Source organism: Heloderma suspectum, chromosome 2, assembly GCF_057233095.1.
Source record: "Heloderma suspectum isolate Gila_16-S chromosome 2, 16-S_ref, whole genome shotgun sequence".
Taxonomy (NCBI): domain Eukaryota; kingdom Metazoa; phylum Chordata; class Lepidosauria; order Squamata; family Helodermatidae; genus Heloderma; species Heloderma suspectum.
In genome coordinates this window covers 113,298,107-113,317,502 of record NC_139459.1, presented here as the reverse complement: position 1 = coordinate 113,317,502, position 19,396 = coordinate 113,298,107, and the positions used below count along the sequence as shown (strand labels likewise).

Here is a 19,396-nt window from a genome sequence, read left to right as displayed (position 1 = left end):
TACAGATCACTTAACACTCAGCCTCAGCTAAATAGGAAGAGGACAGAATAACACTGTTTACTTAGTCTTCATAAGGCTGAACCATACCGTTGTGGATTTTGCTGGACATAATCCTCCATCTCTAGAGGAAGATGACATTTAAAACTAACATAGATGCACAGCTCATGAATTTAAACATGTAGCTGCAAAATTGGTATTAGTCTGCCTCAGCCTGAAAACCCAATAGACCAAGTAGTTTTCAAACAGAGATTCCTGTTGGTTAGATCTTTACCTGTGTTTAATTTCAAGCATATAACATTTCTTTCATAAGTTTTTTGAAACAGAAACGCAGTAAAAGAATCACAAGTTTCTTTAATAAATTGATATACAGAGAGGGACATGGAAATCTCTAGACAGTTTTTGAGTAAGGAAACTTTTTAAAAAGCAGGAGAAAAAAACAGTAATTATGTGAATAGCTACTGAAACTGTGTTTCAATACACTCCTACCAGTTAAGAATATTCTTCATAGTAGTTGGCTTAAAACTATGCAGTTTAAACTCATAAATCTCTTTTTCCTTCAAAAACAGGATTTTCCCCTTATATGACAAATCTACATCATGATCCATGTTGCTTGGCAAGCACCTTCCGATTTGATTCAAGAGACAGTAACCACTTGCTCACCTAAATGCTTCAAATGGAAAATGAAGCATAAGTTAGTGAGAGGCAAAGACTTCTGCTCTAGCTGTAAAGAAACTGAATAAATTCATGAGGAAACCTGTATGTTTGCATATTACAGGGATACAGAACTACTGGGGGGGGGCAACCACCCCCACCCAGCCCTCCATAGGCCATATGTCAGGTGGATGTGGCCACGCCAAATTCACGTCATTTGCTCTCTGGCCCAAGCTTCCTATTTAGTTGAGGCTGGGCATGGAATTTCCTGGTTAGGGTAGCCCTGTGTGCAGCAAAGCCAAGTCGGACTAGCCTCTGTCATGACCCCAATGCGGAGTGACAGAGACTAGTTCAGCTCTACCCCCCCATATCCACACACCCCACCTCCTTCCCATAATGGGGGAAGGAAGCAGGGTGTGTGAAGGAAAAGTGGCTGAGTACCTCTTGCAACTCCAGATCAGAGTTAGCGGCAGGGAGGAAGGGAGTTGGAAGTCACCCTCATGTAGGGAGAGCAGACAATCTCCTCACGAGTGGGGGAGTTCCAGAACCTGCCATCCCTCATCCCCCTGCTGCTATCTCTACAAGGGGACAACCTCTGAGGGGATTCCTCCAGCGGCAGGACTTTGAGCCTAAGCCACACCCCCTGGAGGAACCCCAAGAGATTGCATGGACTAGATTGGGATGTCCTGTGGGCCAAATTAAGCCAACGGGATGGAGATTCTGCACCCCTGGTAAAGGAAGCAAACAAAGCTCACAAAGTCCTAGTAGGACCAGATCTGTTGTGCTTACAATATGAATTATATCAATGGGTCATACTTTCCTCCTGTTTTTGAATGATTTATCATGCAAGACAAAACCTGATGTCTACATAGGACAGTGTTCTGTATGGAATTTAAAAAGCAATGTGTTCCAAGCCAGGTTGTAAGAAAGTGTGAAGAGTTTCCCAACCGCATCAATAGATGAATCATTTCAAAATCTATAGTGGAGCTGGTAGCTGCAGTGGGGGAGTTGAGGGTTTCTATAAAGAAAACTTGTTTACTCATGTGACACTGAGATCCAAGATAGTTAATTTTGCTGTCTTTCACAAGTACCATATATTTTATTCAAATGAACTTTGAGATGGCCAGTACCTACTCTAGTTCTCATCACTTACACAAAAATAATGATAAGGCCTGTCTCTTAAATCCCTAATAAAAATAACTGTATCCATTTGTTGGAGGCCAATGTCTTCTGGCACTGGAGATAACCAGACTCTCATGGTAACATGCTATGTCTGGGCAGAGGAACCTTGGCATCAGACAGATGTATATCACTCATATTATACCCTCATCTACTACTTAGACTCATGTCAGCTCTACAGTCATAACTTGCACCTGAATAGCTTTCCATATAAAAAAACTCTGAGATTGTATGAGCTTACACTCTGGCAAACCTCCAGAATAAGCATGCTTCACACCTGATGAACAACACAAAAATACCTCAGAATATGCCTCTCTAAACCAGTTGCAAAGAAACGCAAGCAGGTGGGTGCTACTGCACACTTGCCCTACTTGAGGGCATGTTATTGGACACTGTACGAACAGAACGCTGCCCTAGATAGGCTTTTGGTCTGGTCCTGCATAGTGCTTCTTATGTTCTTATATCCTTCCATGCACCTTTACTATCCATATTAAATGCAGATAGTACTAACAAGTATCACACTTGGAGACTATAGAATCTGTATAGATGTTGTACTGCAGTGCAAAGTGCTTGTTGGTAGACTGGGTCTGGCCTTGTTTGCAGCAGGGCAGGTGCAGTGGATCCTCTACATCTTTTTCTCACTGGGGGGAAAAAGAGTAATCAAGCTTGAAAAGGGATTATTAAGGCGGGGGGACCTGGTCTCTACCTGCCAAATCTTTGAAAAGAAATAATTTCACATGTAGTAATATATTCTAACATAGACTTTATGTAGGGGAGCCTTTAAACTACCAATATTAGTCTTGTTGAACATGTTATAGTGTGGAGAATGTGAACAGGGAAACATTTTTTCCCACCCTCATAATACTAGAACCTGGGGTCATCCCATGAAGCTGATTGGTGGGACACTCAGGACAGATAGAAGAAAGTACTTCTTCATACAGCGCATAGTTAAACTATGGAATTTACTTCCACAAGGTGTGGTGATGGCCACCAATTTGGATGGCTTTAAAAGGGGGTTAGACAAATTCCTGGAGAAGAAGACTATCAATGTCTACTAGTTCTGATGGCTATATGCTACCTTCAGGATCAGAGGAAGTATGCCTATTGCACCAGTTGTTAGAGAACATGGGCAGTACGGTGCTGTTGCACTCATGTCCGGCTTGGGGGGTTTCCCGTTGATAACTGGTTGGCCAGTGTGTGAACAGAATGCTGGACTTGATGGACCTTTGGTCTGATCCAGCATGGCCCTTCTTATGTTCCTGTGTTATGTGCTGCTCTCTGAAGGATGTATCGGCATACAGATGACCTGCAAACCTATATGCCAAAGCCTCCTTGTTATAATCATTTCAGAACTCTGCATACTTTTTTTCTTTTTCTTTTGAAAAACGATAAAATATTTAGGTCCCATTGAAATAGGTGTGAAAAGTTAGTCATGACTATTGTAGATCCCATTGATTTCAGTAGGACCTAACTGTGACTAAATCTGGATTCAACCCAAAGGATCCACACTCATTCTTATTATGAAGCATCCAAAAAAGTACTTTCCCCATTTTGTTTGGATTAAAACAGCTACAACTAGTCATTTAGAATTACTATATTAAATTTAGATGAAAAGGAGAGGTGAGGAAGTTATTCTTGGATGTGATGTCCACTGCTGACGTACACAGCCAGTGCTCTAGCTACTGTGAGGCATTATCCTAGATAGTTCAATTCCAGGAAGCTAGGAATCAGCAACTAGATACCCCTTCCCAAAAGTGTGTTCCCTTCTTGCACTCCAAGAAGTAGCGAAGCTGAAGAAAGGGGCATCTAGCTGACATACTCTACACCCTCTGACCCACAGGAAACAAATGGCTACCACTAACGGCTACCACTAACCAACTTGTTAGTTCAAAGGAAACAGACCCAAGGAAAAACAGCTGAACTTAAAACCTCCCACGTACTGCAAACAACGCCAAGTTCATGTGAAATATTTCTAAGAAAATGACCTGATATGGAGCTCGCAAATAGGCTTCAGGGAGTCTCTGCAGAGTCTTGGATCCTATCAGTCAAACCCGTCAGTGAGAAAGGAGTAAAGGGCAACAGAAGGACTGAATCCCACTTCCTGCTAATCAGCAGATTACAGCTTTGTTTACTAGGCTATATGTATGATGCCCTAGCTACTGGAGCATGCTCAGTTGTCTCCCCATCCAGCCTGGGGAACGCCATGCAAGTAGGGATCCATGCATGGAAACTACCTTCCAAGACCACATAGCCCTAGCTGGATTAGGGCCACTATCTCAGTTATCACTAAAATCTCCCAAATTTATGCTGACTCAAAAACATTTGATAGAAGACCTTCCAAACATTTTAGAGTTAATCTTAAAACCATATACTGTTGGCTCTCTCCTTCTAGAAACATTTACCATATAACAGAAATGCATTCAGGTTTTTACCTGGTAAATACATGTATTCAAAATTAAAGATTAAGTATTTCTTTGTGCTTAATTTTATCAAAAAATGTTTCAAAAGGGAAATGAACTAGAAATAGCATACACCTTTTTTACATAATTCAGAGATCAATAGTATTTAAAGTAGTTGGAAAGTACAGTAGCATGGATATACTTTTACAATGACTTGTTTGAAAATACCTGGAGGCTTTAACATATCCCAAAGGCTTTTCTCATTTGCACAGTAAAGATATTTTTTTGTTTGTACCTGAATATTAAAACAGAGAATGTAGTTACAGTCGCCAAATAAGAACTGCAACGAATGCTGAAAAGTGAAATCTCTTCTGTGTATCTCAGGAATCTACACTAAAATGAGGTTCCAATTTCATTTTGAAATTTTTAGGGCAGTTCAATCCCATTTTGGGAACATGAAAGTATTCTGAAAAGGGAAAGTTACTTTACTTTGTTTGTTGCTAAATATTCCCACATCAAACCAGTACAAAGGTATATTTCCCCAAAAGATGTTTGAATCACCACAGGTTAATTATGATATTTCACAGAAAAAGATATTTTTGAAGTGTTGCAAATAAAAGCCTACCATAACATTAATTGGTGAAATAAAAATGATTAAACTAAATACCTGTATCCGTGAACTTTAAAGTCAGACTTCCTTTGTTTTACCATGGTTTTCCTTGGTAAACAATTGAAGTAGCACAATGATAGGGACAGAGGTTCTGATTTTCAATTCATCTCTTGCTGTAGGCATAATATACTAAAGTGTTTTCCTTCATTGTTCTTCCATTTTCCTTAGAGTCTCGTTTGCAAGGCCATCAAATCTTTTGTATTTTACTCAAACAAGACCTTGTCTGAATTATTATATTAAAAAAGGCTAAGTCATAATTCTTTCCCTTTTCATCTTTGAGAATAGTTCTCATTTAAGTTACTTAGGCCACGATCCTATACTCACTTACCTGGGAATAAGCCCTATTGAACTCAATGGGACTCTCTCCTAAGTGGACGTGTATAGGATTGCACTGTAATTTACTTCCATAACAAAGCTGTATCTGTTTAGAAAATCTGTAAATAAATGAATAATTTTTTTAAATTCCTGAAAGATATACATTATATATCAGGCTTGCAACCTTGTATTTAATTGGTTATTGAATCACCTAAAATTTATTCATTGGATGAGGTCAGATGATCAGTTAGTCTCAGACAGTGGTACTGAGGGACCTCTACTCTGCCCCATACTCTTTAGTGTGTGGGGTACTGCAAGGTTCCATCTTGTCCCCCACACTATTTAACATCTGTGAGAAACTGCTGGGGGAAGTCATACAGAGCATCATCAGTATGTGGATGACATGCAGCTTTGCCTTTGTTTTTGACCTAATAATCCGAGAAAGTCTGTGGGAACTCCTAAGGAAGTGCTTCAGGGGGGTTGGGGATGGATGAGGGCAAACAAGCTGAAGCTTAATCCAGACAAGACAGAAGTACTTTGGGTGGGGAAATCTTCTGATCTGGATAGAGGAGTTCAACGGGCATTGGATGGGCGTTTACTTCCCCTGAAGGACAAAGTCCATAGTTTAGAAGCTCTTCTAGACTTCTTGCTAACTGGGAAAACACAGGTGGAAGCAGTAGCAAGATGCATTTTACCAACTTTGGTTGGTATGTCAGGTGCAACCTTATCTAGGGAAATCAGACACAGCCTTAGTTATGCATACCCTAATTACATTGAGATTTGACTACTGTAATGTACTTTCTGTGGGTCTGCCTTTGAAGATGACTTGGAAACTTAAGCTGGAATAGAATGTGCCTACCCATATCCTTGTTGAGGCTAGACAGTCAGATGATATTACACCTATTCTGTGTCAGCTACACTGGTTACCAGTGCATATCCAGCTCACTACAAACTGCTGGTGTTAACCTTTACAGTCCTAAATGGGTTGGTTCCAGGTTATTTGAAGGACTGCTGACACCTCTATGAAACTGTGTTTTAAGATTATCTTTGGATGCCCTTTGGAGCATCTTTGGATGCCAGTTACCAGACTGCCATTAAGATTAGTCAGGTTGGTGGGAACTAGACACATGCCTTCTTAGTGATGGTTCCTACCCCATGGAATTTCCTACTGAGAGAAATACATCTGGCTCCACCTATGGCTGCTTTTAAACAGGCTTTTAAAATACACTCTGGCTTTTAATTGAAAGGTTTTTATAGTTTTTGCTGTTGTTAGACTTTGAAATTGGATTTTAACTGGCTTATTTTAAAATTGTTTAACATCAAGGTGGTTTTATAATTTCATACTAAATTTTACTGTTTTATATCATACGACACCTTGGGACAACCATAGTCTTGAATGGCTAAAGTTATATATTAAAGCTAAGGAATATACTAGATAAACAAAATGAGCAACGCTGCAACTTAAGGGCATCATTTTTTGGTTCAGGTGTACTGCTGTAATAGAGAATAAATAAGTATTTTTAAAATGTCCTTTCCTTCTAACAAGTGATAGCCTTCATTTATTAAGTAGTAAATGCTCTTATACTTCCCTCAATATTTCTAAATATCTATATTGAAGCTCCAGTAACATGAAATATTTGAACTGATTAATGAATAAATTAATTGGTTAAAAGGTATATATCTAATCAACTCAAAAAAAATTAATTGGTTGCCAGCCATAATGTAGATACATACATTCTCAAGTACCACCTAATAGGTTGCTTATATAACCTGCCACAGAAAAATCAATTTTAGATTGCAGTCTGGTTTGACCTCTTTTTGTTGTTACAGGAATCCCATGCAAAATCACATACATTTACTAACAAGAACATTATGCTATGTTAGGAAGGCAATACCTTGTCAGGACTACTGAGTATTTGGTTCATGATAATAGCAAACGTACTATTTTTCAAAAGTCAAACTCAAATTGTTAGATCAGAGACAATCCTGCAGCCATTGGCACTGTGTCAGTAGTGGGGGAAAGTTCCTAAATATAACAGGAGTGCCACATGAGGAGCTTTTTATGAGCAAGAAGAATGAGAGAGAGGGTAAAGAGAACAGGGGAAGAGCTTACATGTGCTGTCCCTAGTGCAGCATTATAAGAGTAAGGGAAGAATTCTACTTTCTAGGTCAGAACCAGGCTGTGATAGAAAAAGTTGAGATGGAGAAAAGGCAGTAGCCCCAAACCATGTTGACATTCCATTCTCACGGCTACAACAAAGGTGATATTGGATTGTCTTCTCTTCTCTATACAGACCAGGAAGGGGCTTTCTGAGGCTGACTGTCTGAAGAAGAGAGCCTCCTGTATATGTGGGGGCTCTCCACTCAAGCCAGAATACTGAAAAATCTGTGTTTTGGCTTGTGTGGAGAGTCCCCACTGGAGCTATTTTACCTGCCCTTGTAATAGGATGATGCCTGTTGCAACACAGCAGCAGCTAAAACATGTCTCACCTAAAACAAAAAAAAATGCTGTATACAAAACTACTGGGCAAGATCCAGTGCTGCCCAGCTGCTAGCAGAGCTGGCCGCTGATTCTGGTCCACGCGTGGCCAACCCCACCACTTCCAGTCTGAAAATGGCCCCTAAAACTTGTGGAACGACTAACTATAGTGCTTCCAGAGGTAAGCCCGAAACAAGCAGAAATGTTCATTTCTGAAAGGAGACAGGTCACCATGTGAGCTCCGCCAACCTGCCCACTTCCAAAAACAAGTGTTTCCGCTCATTTCAGCTTGCCTCTGGAAGGGCTAAATTGGCATTCTGCAAGCAATAGGGGCTGCCTGTGGACTGGAACTGGTGGCGCTGGCCGCATGCGCATGGCCAGGGTTGGATTCTACCTGCTGTTTATTATATACAAAGTATCATTTATAAATTAATTGACTAACAGAACAATCCTAACTCACATTTATATTGTGGAGGTTATCCTCCACCAGAGCAGCTGCCACATCCATTTCCCTTGCATTTCCCTGTTGGCAGGGCGGGTGGTGGGGAAGCAGTTTTCTCTTCTTCCCTCCCGTTAGCAACAGGAGGGAATGAATTATGCTAACCCCAGGGCTTGCACAAAGCTGTGTCACTTTGATGCCCAAGTCAGGGAAAACAAGGGGCTTTCAATGTGGTTTATCCATGACCACCCCTGACATGCTCCATTTTCTCCTGCTCCCCTGACAGAATATCACTGGGGGAGCATCTACACCAGCAGAGCTTTCCAACACCATGCGGGTCCAGCAGCAAATGTGTTGTCCTGCCAGTGTACATCTGTCTCTACCAGTGGAGCAGCACTTACTCCGCTTCCTAAGGCCCCTCAGTCGGCTCTGTGGTGGGGTTAGGAACAATTAATGGACTAAGATTCCTTCATCTAAGTGATTAAGACTGTCACCTTCAAGCAAACAATCAGTGTTGAATTCCTAAATAAATGGGCGGGGGGATTTTATTTTAATATACTCAATATCTGCCATTTCAGCTACTTTGGAAGGCCAGCTACCTCGAATATACCTTGGATTTCACCCACTTTCCTGAAATAGTGATAGAAAGTTATAAAGAAAACATATTCAAGGAGAAAAATCCCAGTTTAAAATTCTCACCTTTCCACAACCAAACTGACTGCTTGTGTAAGATCTGGATTTGCGACCTGGAGACGTTTCCATAAAGACCATACAAATTCTTTATCAGCCTTGTAATACAAACAGAAAATGAAAAACATTAAGCAGCTAGACGCTGAGGTATTAGCCATGTAAAATGGTTACTATACTGAAATGCTCAGTGACTTGATGGTTCAGGGTGCCCCTCCCCCCCCCCTTTTTATTGCTCTTTTTCTCTTCTACCTCACTTTTCCTCAAGTCTCTTTAGGAAAGAATCACTCTCCCCTGTCCTTTCCTAAAAGCCAAATGAAATATGAGGCACAGCTATGTGCCTTTCCCCCATGTTGTTTTTAATGAAAAGCAGCCACAAGAAAATGCAGTTGGGAAGGGCTGACATTTGTCCACTCAAAGTCATACATACACCAAGTTGCTTTCCCACCTGGAAAATGTGGGGGAGAGATAAGGGCCCTCATGGTTGAAAAAAGCAACAGGATGGGGTAATTTTGGGCAGACAAAATCTACCAATATTATTGTTGTATTTTTCCCTCCATGGGTAAAAGCAGCTTTGGCCAGAGGAGGGGTATGGATAAAGGCACCATTGCAGCATATTGGGATTCTGCAACAAGTTTTGGAAAAAGAAAATTATCATTTATTTCCTACATAACATATTGTATGTTGAGATGACCACGCCATGAGTTCAAGTAATGTGTGAGCAGGGCCAGTGGCCAGCATATGTGAACTGCCATCCATGTATGTCAGTACACACGCTCGCCAAATATGCAGCTGGCAGGGAACATGGCCATCAGGTGCAACCTTGCCCCCCAGTCAGCATGTGAACAGCTCGATAGTTTGACCCTCACCAGTTAGAATGTTTATGATCATTCCACAGCCCAACACCTCAGCTAATGACTAGAACCTTGCAGGCAGGCAAGCAACAGGCCATATCTTGCTTAATATATAAGGAGGATACTGAAACTTGTCAATGAATAGCTAAACTTCTTTCTATCTAAAAATACACAAAACATATGCTATTAAATATTCTCCATTTCATCCAAAACGTTTGGTCTGACAGAAGCAGTAACTATCTTCAGAATAAAAAGTTTTAAAGGCTTTTTATATAACTCATTGCACAATTAACCACCTTGGTAAAAAAAGCTTTCTAAAAGGTTTTGAGAGCCAGCTAATTTCCTCTGAAACAAGATTGCACATCTAGTCTGAAATTGGCACAGCAACCCAAATCTACAGCTGTCAAAGCCTGGGATATATCAATCTTCAATGTACCCAAGGACTGTTCTGTCTACTCTGCGTATGTTAACGGCACAGAGAGGTCAGCTGAAGTGTGCCTTGAGCAGCTGAGAACTTATAAGTACAGGACAGAATACAGATGTCATTTGGAAATTCCCCCAAATTTCCTCATTAAAAAATAAAATTACTCACACCACCACTATATGTCAGAAAAAGAAGCTGCTCACTTTGGGAGTGTGTGTGGAGGCTGGAAAGAGAGATGTATAAAACATAAATATTTAGAGTGCTTTGGGAACTATATTGAAAGTGAGATGCTCTTCCCAGCGCAGCAAAGCAACTGCAATGATTGCAGGTCAGGTCTCACACTGAAAAAGTGACAGTTATGAAAAAGAGAGACAATGGAATTGTGCTTCAGTCAAGAGTGAAAATAATTATACCTCATCATCGTCATGTTAGCAGACATATGGAAATGCAGAACAACCCAGCCTCTGATCCCTGCTACTACTGAATATGGTTGTGTCATAATAGGAACAGAGCAGATCCCTACATGTAATATTCAAAAGAATACAAAAAAGGCCATATACTATGAAAAGATAAACATTTGCTTGAGACTTCAATTTGGTACCATATGACTGTTCAACTACCAGCGTTTGAGCCTTAGCCTTGAAAACGTTTCTGCAGATACCTGACTTCGAACTGTGTTTTCTACACTGTTGACAGCTGAGGCAAACTTCTTTAAAATTTAAACTTGGAGACCTGTTTTATTCTTACAACTGAAAAGATTTTGAGTGTTTAAGCACAAGAATGACCCACCATCATGGGAATACACACATGGGCCTCCTCTGAGAGCAGGTAATTCTGGTGCATCCAATCACACAGAGCTGCTGCAGAATTATTACTGACTGTAAAGAGGCAAGAGCAGAGCAGTGAATCCTCTAGAGATTCAGAAGGGTGCTTTCTCTATTGGTGGGTACTTCTGAGCTCACAAAAAACTTTTATTTCTTAATTTGTTTCTCACAGCACAAGAGTCTCTCAGCCTGGCACAAAGTTTTGAAAGTACTAGTCTAGACTGGCTTAATACCACATAGAGGCACAGCCAGAAGGAATAACTGCCCATATCAGGAGTGGGCAACAGATAGCCCATGGGCCATGTGCAGCCCCCACTGGCACACCAAACAAAAAAATTAACATTTTTTGGTCAGATTTAGCACTACAGAGCGCTAAAACGGTCAAGTTTAGCTTATTTGAAAGCTAAATTTAATGCTTTTAACGCTCCATAATGGGTTTCCAAGTGTTACTGGTATACCACCGATTTTGTTTTAAAATAGGGCAATGACCCATGGGGATGAGGTTGAAAATGGTCCCTGGACCTCCTGGACTTGCCCACCCCTGGTCTAAATCGAGAGCAGATCAGAAAGCACAAAATTTTATCAATGTTCACTATTCTTAAACAGACACTTACTATTTTCCTGCAAGGAACAGGAAGACAAATGTGAAACATTCCCTGATATCCTACCAATCCAGTTTCTGGGTATGCTAACTGAGCCAAGAGGCAGAATACTGAAATGGTAAAATACCACTTGCGTTGTTAGCATGGGAATGTGTTGCTGAGGTGCTGAGAGTTACATAGGCAAAAGAGCGTAGTGATTGAATTGGTGCTGGAGGACAGTGGCTGATTAACTTACTGCACGTAAGTCTGGAAACCGGAAAACTTCCTCTAAAGGAAGTTTGTAGCCCTTGACTCGGTGCTGCACCAAATACTAACCAAAGCTTATGTCATGTGCCTTGTTTACTTGTTTGTATAAATACCAAAGTTGCCTATTGTTCTGGGTCCAGTCCCAAGGGGCCACGTTAGCAACTCTTGACTGCACCACACCTTGGTGTTCTGGCAATAAACATCTGCTCAAACAAAAGTTGGTGTCTGTTCTCTGGCCGAGCCTGGCAGAAGGGTAAAATTCTGCAACAGAATTTGGAGGTCCCACCAAGATCTCAAGGCCACAGGAGCAGCTGGCTGCTCGCTGCCAGTCCCCGGGGGTGAGTCTGCAGCTCTTGGGACTATTGTTCTCGGCCAGTACTTCCCAGACATCGACTGTAACCAGTTAGCATTCTCTGTGTGGGTCTGAGATTGAAACCTTGAGTTTCACAGACGTTTAGGTTGGTGGGAGGTTAGGACTGTTTGTTTGGAGCCATTGTCTTGTTTGAAATCTGTCACCTGTTGTGATATGAATGTTTTGGTAGAGGTGAGGGGTCCACCCTGGCCCCTCAGCGGTCTCGTCCAGGCAATCCCGCCTGCTGCCCTCTGAAAGGTCCCCAACCCAGGAGGAAAGAAGACATGGTATGAAACTGCCCTGGTATACGTTGCAGCCATACCCATGGCAAAAGCCTAGAACACAAGGGCTGCCTATACTGATTTGATTCTCTCTTGTGTCTTGGCACATGGGCTTAGCTGCGGTGGTCTGCCCTCCCCTCCCTTGTGTCTGCTGGGGCTCCGTAGGTGAAGACATGGGGTCTTCAGGGTAAAAAATGGTACCATTGCCTCCCAAAGGCACGCTGGCTTGTACATGTATACCCATGTGAAGTCCTGGGTCATGTAGGTTTTTAAAAAAATGGGACTGGTATACTAGGCATGATCCAAGCAAACAATTTCCCATAACCGTGATGTTTGACATCGACAGGATGGTGCACCTGAGGGGAACCCTGAAGGGGCTAGGCACCAGAATCCCACAAGACCAGTGGGACGCTTACAATATATGAATGCATTCTTTGATTAGCATGCTGAGAGAGATTATATAAGTTCTAGAGAGTGTAGTCTTAAGAACTCCCAAGAAAAACTGAGAGACCGGGTCAAATTCTGAAACATCAGAGAAAAGTCACAGAAACTTAGATAAGAATTGCAAACAGTGATCACTAGTTAAAATCCTAATTGGGCTAGCATGAACCAACCAATGTGAGTTATTTTGCCCCAAGAAGCGTGCACTAGATTATATGAACAAGTGAACTGACCAAATCAAGAACCAGCTGATCTTGATATTTCAGACCAAGTGTGCATCAGACTCCTAGGAACAATCCCTGAAATTTGTCAGCAGAAAACTGATTAAGCTAAAAATCATCAATTATAAACAAAACAAAGGTGGCAGACTGTGGTTTTGCAAAACTTAATGAACACCCCAATCATTACCTTGCTTGTCAAACAAAGAAGAAAGGAAAAAGGGGGGTCACCAAAGAGACAGGGGACGAGGAGAGCCCAGCGTTGGTTGCTGCCACTTTTGTGGCCAAGTTGATAATTAGAGAAATAAGTGTCCCCACCGGCCTGGGCAGCCGATGGAAACACTTCACACATCCCAGCTGCTTCCTCCTTCAGCTTCTGCTCAGAATTCTAGTACTACAATACTTCCCTGGATTCTGGAGACACAAGGTTTTCTCCTTGTTTGCAAGCTTTGGAGCCACTGCCCTCTTGTTCAAGCCCCTGAAAATATTGTGTTAAGTTCTCCTTTAATTCTTTGTACACCTCACTCGGTGGCAGCTCTTTTACTTCAGACACCTATCTCAATTACACCTCTCCAGGTATGGAAAAAAAAATTGCTTCTCTCTAGCAGTCATATTATAGTGCAACGTTGTTCCACTCTAAATCCTGCTCTTTGCTGCCTGATCCTTCTGAAGCTATCCTTTATCGAAGTGGTTGAGTACTTAGCAAAGCCACATCCAGACTTGTCAGATGAGCCACTGAGCAATGTAGATTGTATGTTGTACACGGGTTTTGTCAAAGATATGCTGTCTGCACTTCCATACTGCAAGACAACAAAATATTTTGCCTAACTGTACTTCTGCTCAAGTGGCAGTACTTTTTGCCATCTCTAGGGCTACTGCCTTATTCCTTTCAGCAATAAACTAGTCTCCCATGGCAACTTTTGAAGATGTTGCACTACTCCAAAATCAGGTCCAAATGTTGAAAAAGAAAAGTGGAGACTGACAGGTTATCCTCAGTGACCATTTGTGGTGCTCCCCCGACAGCTGCCTGGGGACCCACGGTCCTTCTTCCCCACCTTGTAGTAGCAGATAAGTAGAATCAGTTGAATTATTCCCCTAAGGAGTGAAGGTGCCACAATTTAGATCAAGCAAGTTGCAAAAATGAGAATGTGTTTAATGTACTCAGTAACTTTGTTTTTACTTTGCTTTAGAGAAGTGTTTTTATATCTGTATTTGTGCCTATGGTTCCTGCCATGTGGGGGTGTGAACTTTTTACTTCTCTTAGTCATCAAATGCCGGTCAGCTAAACAGATTGTCCTATATGGCACCAGAAAGCTACAACAGCAGCAGCTTCTCCCGTGTAAAGATCAAGATGCAATGACTGTTTGTGACTGGCAATGGAGAGTGAGTGTTGGCTAGGGCCTGTCTGTATTGTTATGTATTGGCTAATGTGTTTAAACATGTATTGTAGCTTAGGCTCAACCTTCTGTGTGTACCACTGGTACTTCACAATGAAGAAAATGTAAGCTAAACTGAATGTTTGTTGAAGGATGCTGCATGTGCTAGAATGATGCTATCGAGATGGAAATGAGATTTTAAAGTGGTCTATGCAAGTGTAAACTTTTATTGAAATTCACTGGTGGGATATATTTGTACACTGAGGCAACAGTGGATTTGAAATTCTACGTATTATGCTTCATCTCACTGTAGTGGTTATTATTTTCTTGCTTTGTCTTTTTGCTTTGTATGTAGCCTAGCAAGCTTAATGCTATATGATTTGTTTTAATTGTTTAAAACTGCATACTGCATATGGAATCTGTGAAAATTCAAAGAGTGGAGTGTATTGGATTTGGTTACGGAATAATGGCAGGCAGTCAGATGCGAATTTGTGCAGAATCATATGCAGTATTTCATGCAGTGTTTAATAGCACAAGCACACTGATTTGCTAGAAAGTTGGAGATTTTCATGATTTTAGAGTTCATTCTTATAGCTGTATTCACATACAGCAAAGGCCACATTTTTGCTACCAATAGAAGCTAAAGCAAGCACAGTAGTTGTTCTTCACACTGTGTACCTTTTAACTATTAAGGGTTGCTTCACAGAATCATAGAATAGTAGGGCTGGAAGGGGCCTACAAGATCATCGAGTCCAACCCTCTGTTCAATGCAGGAATCCAAGTCAGAGCATCCCTGACAGATGGCTGTCCAGCTTCATCTTGAATGCCTCCAGTGTGAAAGAGTCCACCACCTCCCTAGGTCATTGGTTCCATTGTCGTATTGACAATGTCAATGCTTCTTTCTGTACTTTGAGAAACTTATTTTGTTGCCAAAGGAGAAAGACCTTGGGAAAGGGGGAAGTGAGCAGTGTGTTCTTTCACATGAAAGATAGATATGATTCAGAAAGATTGCTTTGCTCCTGGATTTGCTGCAGTAGCCCAGCAATATCACCAATCTTGCTCAATTAGCCTAGATCACAATGTGGGAAAACCCAGTGAGGGTTGAGCAAGCAGTCCAACCTCCCCTGTGGGGGCTGTTTGTGAATAGTCAGATTGATTTTATTCAGATGCAAAAATGCTGTAATTACCAATATGTGCTTGTGATAGTTGACATGTTTTCCAAGTGTGCCAAGTCATGCAAGAACTGTGTAGAGATGAAAGAATCAAACAGAATCTGCACTACCCTTACCATCCGCAGTCAGCAAGTAGAGAGACAGAATGGAATCTTAAAGAACAAACTGTTAAAGTTGTGTGACAAACTAGAGCTCAAATGGTCAGATGCACTGCCACTAGCTCTCATGAGAATGAAGAGCACTCCCAACAGGGTTAATGGCCTGAGCCCACATGAAATCCTCATGGCAACGCCAGTGAGGCTTCCAGTCTCTCCTCTATGTGCTAAAGAACTTTTTTTCACTGACAAAACTGTATTGGAATATTACAAAAGACTGATGAAATGTGTTAAAGCCTTGCTGGCTCCACCTGATTCAGGCCACTGTATCAGCTCAGGTGTACGTAAAAGTTTTCCAGGGGAAGAACACCTTACAATCCCAGTGGAAAGGCCGTACCAGGTGATCCTAGTCACCAACACTGCTGTCAAGTGCCAAGGTCTCTCCAGATGGGTCCACACTTCCCATTGCAAGAAGGTGCTGAGATCTATCATCGCCAGTCAAGAGAAGACAACAAAGGACAGAGACAAGATCCCTGGGATGATCCAGGGAAGCCTCCCCAGAAGCAGATGACTTGGTGTAGGTGTCTGGCCTCTGTCCGAACCCAGCAGAAGGGTAAAATTCTGCAACAATACTAATACTTCTCTTCACATACTGGGGCAGAAGAGATTAAGGTTAACTACATGCCTCAGGCTTATTCGTATTGACAATGCTAGATGTCTCATGAAGCCATCGATACACACAAACACCTGTTACTAGCTGCCCACAGGCCACTTTCTTCCTTGGATTTGGCAAAACATACTTCACCTTTCATTTTTAAGGTGCAGCTGATGAAAACCTACGCTCCTAAACAAGAAAGCTTCCCAAGGCCAGAGGAACAGCGTACAGGCCTTTGACAAAAGTGCTCACTGTCAACTGCATGATGACAACACTCAGGCCCAGAACGAGTCCCAGGCACATAGGGACACATTGAAATAAACTAAAATTCTCAAGCAAGTGATATTCTTTGCCAAAGGATATCCCAGGAACTCTAGACATCCAAGCCAAGTCTCTCCCTATACCAACCTCCCAGGCCATTACAATTTTCAGGGGAGATCCTGTTGTCCATGCCGCCACCTATAGATTTCTGTTTGGCAACATCATGGAGCTGGGCCTTCTCTGCAGTAGTGCCCATCCTGCTGAATAATCTCCCCTCTGAAATATGCTAGGCCTAAATGCTGGGATGTTTTAGGCATTTATTGAAAACATATCCATTTGCTTTGGCTTTCTCCCAACCATGAGCTATCTTTGTACCAGTCTCATAGTACTGTTGTGCATGTATTTGTGTGCAAGGTTGCTTTATTCTGTTGTAAACCATTTCAGTATTTGTTTCAAATGAGAAGCGGTATATAAATACTGATGATGACAACGAGAGGAAGAAGAAATCTAGAACTCCCAAGAAATTTATGAGTGAAACACAGTTCTAGCTCTTCAGGAGGGGCAAACCAGCCAGGAATCCTTGGAGTAGATTGCACAGAACAAACCACCAGAGGAAGATGGAAAAGCTGCTGAGCCCTAAAATTTGGGATGACAATCAATTCAGCTCACATCATGTTTTTCCCCCCTGTGCTACAGATCACTTCAGAATAAGTGAGGGCCAAATAAAGAAACCAGAAAGGAAGCCGAGTCATTTATTTAAAATATTTATACCCTGTATTTCCTAAAAATAAGTGGTTATTTATCATACACCACCAAAAAATCTCTTCTGATTAAAGATGGTATAGATTTTTTAAAAATAAATCAAGTCCAAGGCAACTAATATCCATGAGTGGAAAGAGCCTCATCAGGACAAAGTTCAGAGGGGTACTCATGTTAGCCTGTTTAGCAGAGAAAACTATAAAAGGTCTTTTATAGCACCTTTTGTAGCACCTTAATAACGAATTTATTATGGCATAAAAGCGTTTGCGGACTACAATTCCATATACCTCTCCACCAAATATTTTGGACTGCTTGCCTTCTCTCCACGACGACTCCCTCATTACAACAAGCAGCCCTAGAACAAGAGCTATTATTTCATAAACCATGTGGAGATGCTCTGTTTGTGTTTTTCATTTCCTTTCAACCCAAGACATGTTTTTTTTTTTAGAAACTTCCTCCCTCACTTTCAGAGTGATGAACCAACTACATTTTAAAGCAAGGTTTTAAAATAATATTGTTAGTGCCTGTTTACACTGCTGCAAATCTCTTAGATCCAAGGTTTAAAAGGTAGTATGTTAATTAAGACAGCACTGCTACTATGTGGAGCTGTGGAACCAATTCCAGGTACTTGCGGATGAGACTGGAGGACAGCCTGCAGAGGAAGAATCACAGGGGAACCTGCATGAGAGTGAGCAAGAGGCTGAAGGTCAGTCAAACAGAGGCAATGAAACCCAGGCCTACAAGAAGAAGAAGAGAAGAGTGGTAGTAGTGGGAGACTCCTTGCTGCGTGGGATCGAGACCCAAGTATGTCGCGAAGACCCATGGACTCGCCAGGTATGTTGTCTCCCGGGAGGACAGATTAGAGACATGACTGAAAGGTTGCCTGCACTCATAAAGCCCACTGACAGGTATCCCTTTCTTCTCATCCATGTGGGAACAAATGATACCGCCAAGCGGAGCTACGAAGAGATCACGTCAGACTTTGAAGCTTTGGGAAGGAAACTCAAGAACTTTGGGGCCCAGATAGTTTTCTCATCCATCCTTCCAGTAGTTAGAAGAGGGATAGAAAGGGAACGAAAAATACTCCGGGTGAATGACTGGCTACAAAGGTGGTGCCGATGAGAGAGATTTGGATTCTGGGACCACAGGCTATACTTCCTGGAAGATGGGCTGTTGGCTAGGGATGGGTTGCACCTCACAAAGGATGGGAAGAATGTGTTTGGCCACAGCATGAAGAACTTCATCAGGAGGGCTTTAAACTGAATCCTACGGGGAAGGGAGATGTAATGTTGGGGGTAACAATGGACGTAGGCGCATGCACTGCAATGGAGAGAACAGCTCTGATAGCGCCCAATACTAGTCTTCAGACACATGTAGGAAGAAAGCCAGACTATGAAGCACATGGTCTTCGATGTCTATATACTAATGCCCAGAGTATGGGAAACAAACAGAACGAACTTGAACTCTTAATTCAAGAGGGAAATTATGACCTGATAGGTATAACTGAGACTTGGTGGGATGACTCTCATGACTGGAATACAGCAATTGAAGGATATAACTTGTTCAAAAAGAACAGGAGGAACAGAAAGGGAGGTGGGGTTGCATTGTATGTGAAAAATACATGTCCCTGCACAGAAATACAGGAGGAGGAGCTTGGTAGCCCCATCGAGAGCATCTGGGTTGAAATAAATGGAGCAAAGAATAAAAGGAACCTGGTGGTCGGAGTGTACTACCAGCCACCCAATCAAGGAGAAGACAAGGATTAAACTTTTGAAAAGCAAGTAGCCAATGTTTTAAGGAAGCATGATGTAGTAGTAATGGGGGACTTCAATTTCCCCGATATTTGTTGGGAGACAAATTCTGCAAAACATGGCCCCTCCAGGAAATTCCTGACTTCTGTGGCGGATAACTTCCTCCTACAGAAAGTAGAGGAAGGAACTAGAGGATCGGCTATCCTTGACTTGATCCTAACTAACAGAGATGACTTAGTGGATAAAGTAGCAGTTACAGGAACTCT

At 41.9% G+C, this 19,396-nt stretch overlaps 1 protein-coding gene across 2 annotated transcripts in view; it reads right to left on the bottom strand.

Annotated features, from left to right (window-relative positions):
- The window catches only part of CNTLN (centlein), a 267,130-nt gene that overhangs the window by 227,603 nt on the left and 20,131 nt on the right, over window positions 1-19,396 (bottom strand). For both annotated transcript variants that reach the window (XM_084834565.1, XM_084834566.1), the window contains exon 2: window positions 8,832-8,920. In XM_084834565.1, coding sequence (XP_084690691.1) covers window positions 8,832-8,920 — 89 coding nt within the window. The remainder of the gene's footprint in view (window positions 1-8,831; window positions 8,921-19,396) is intronic.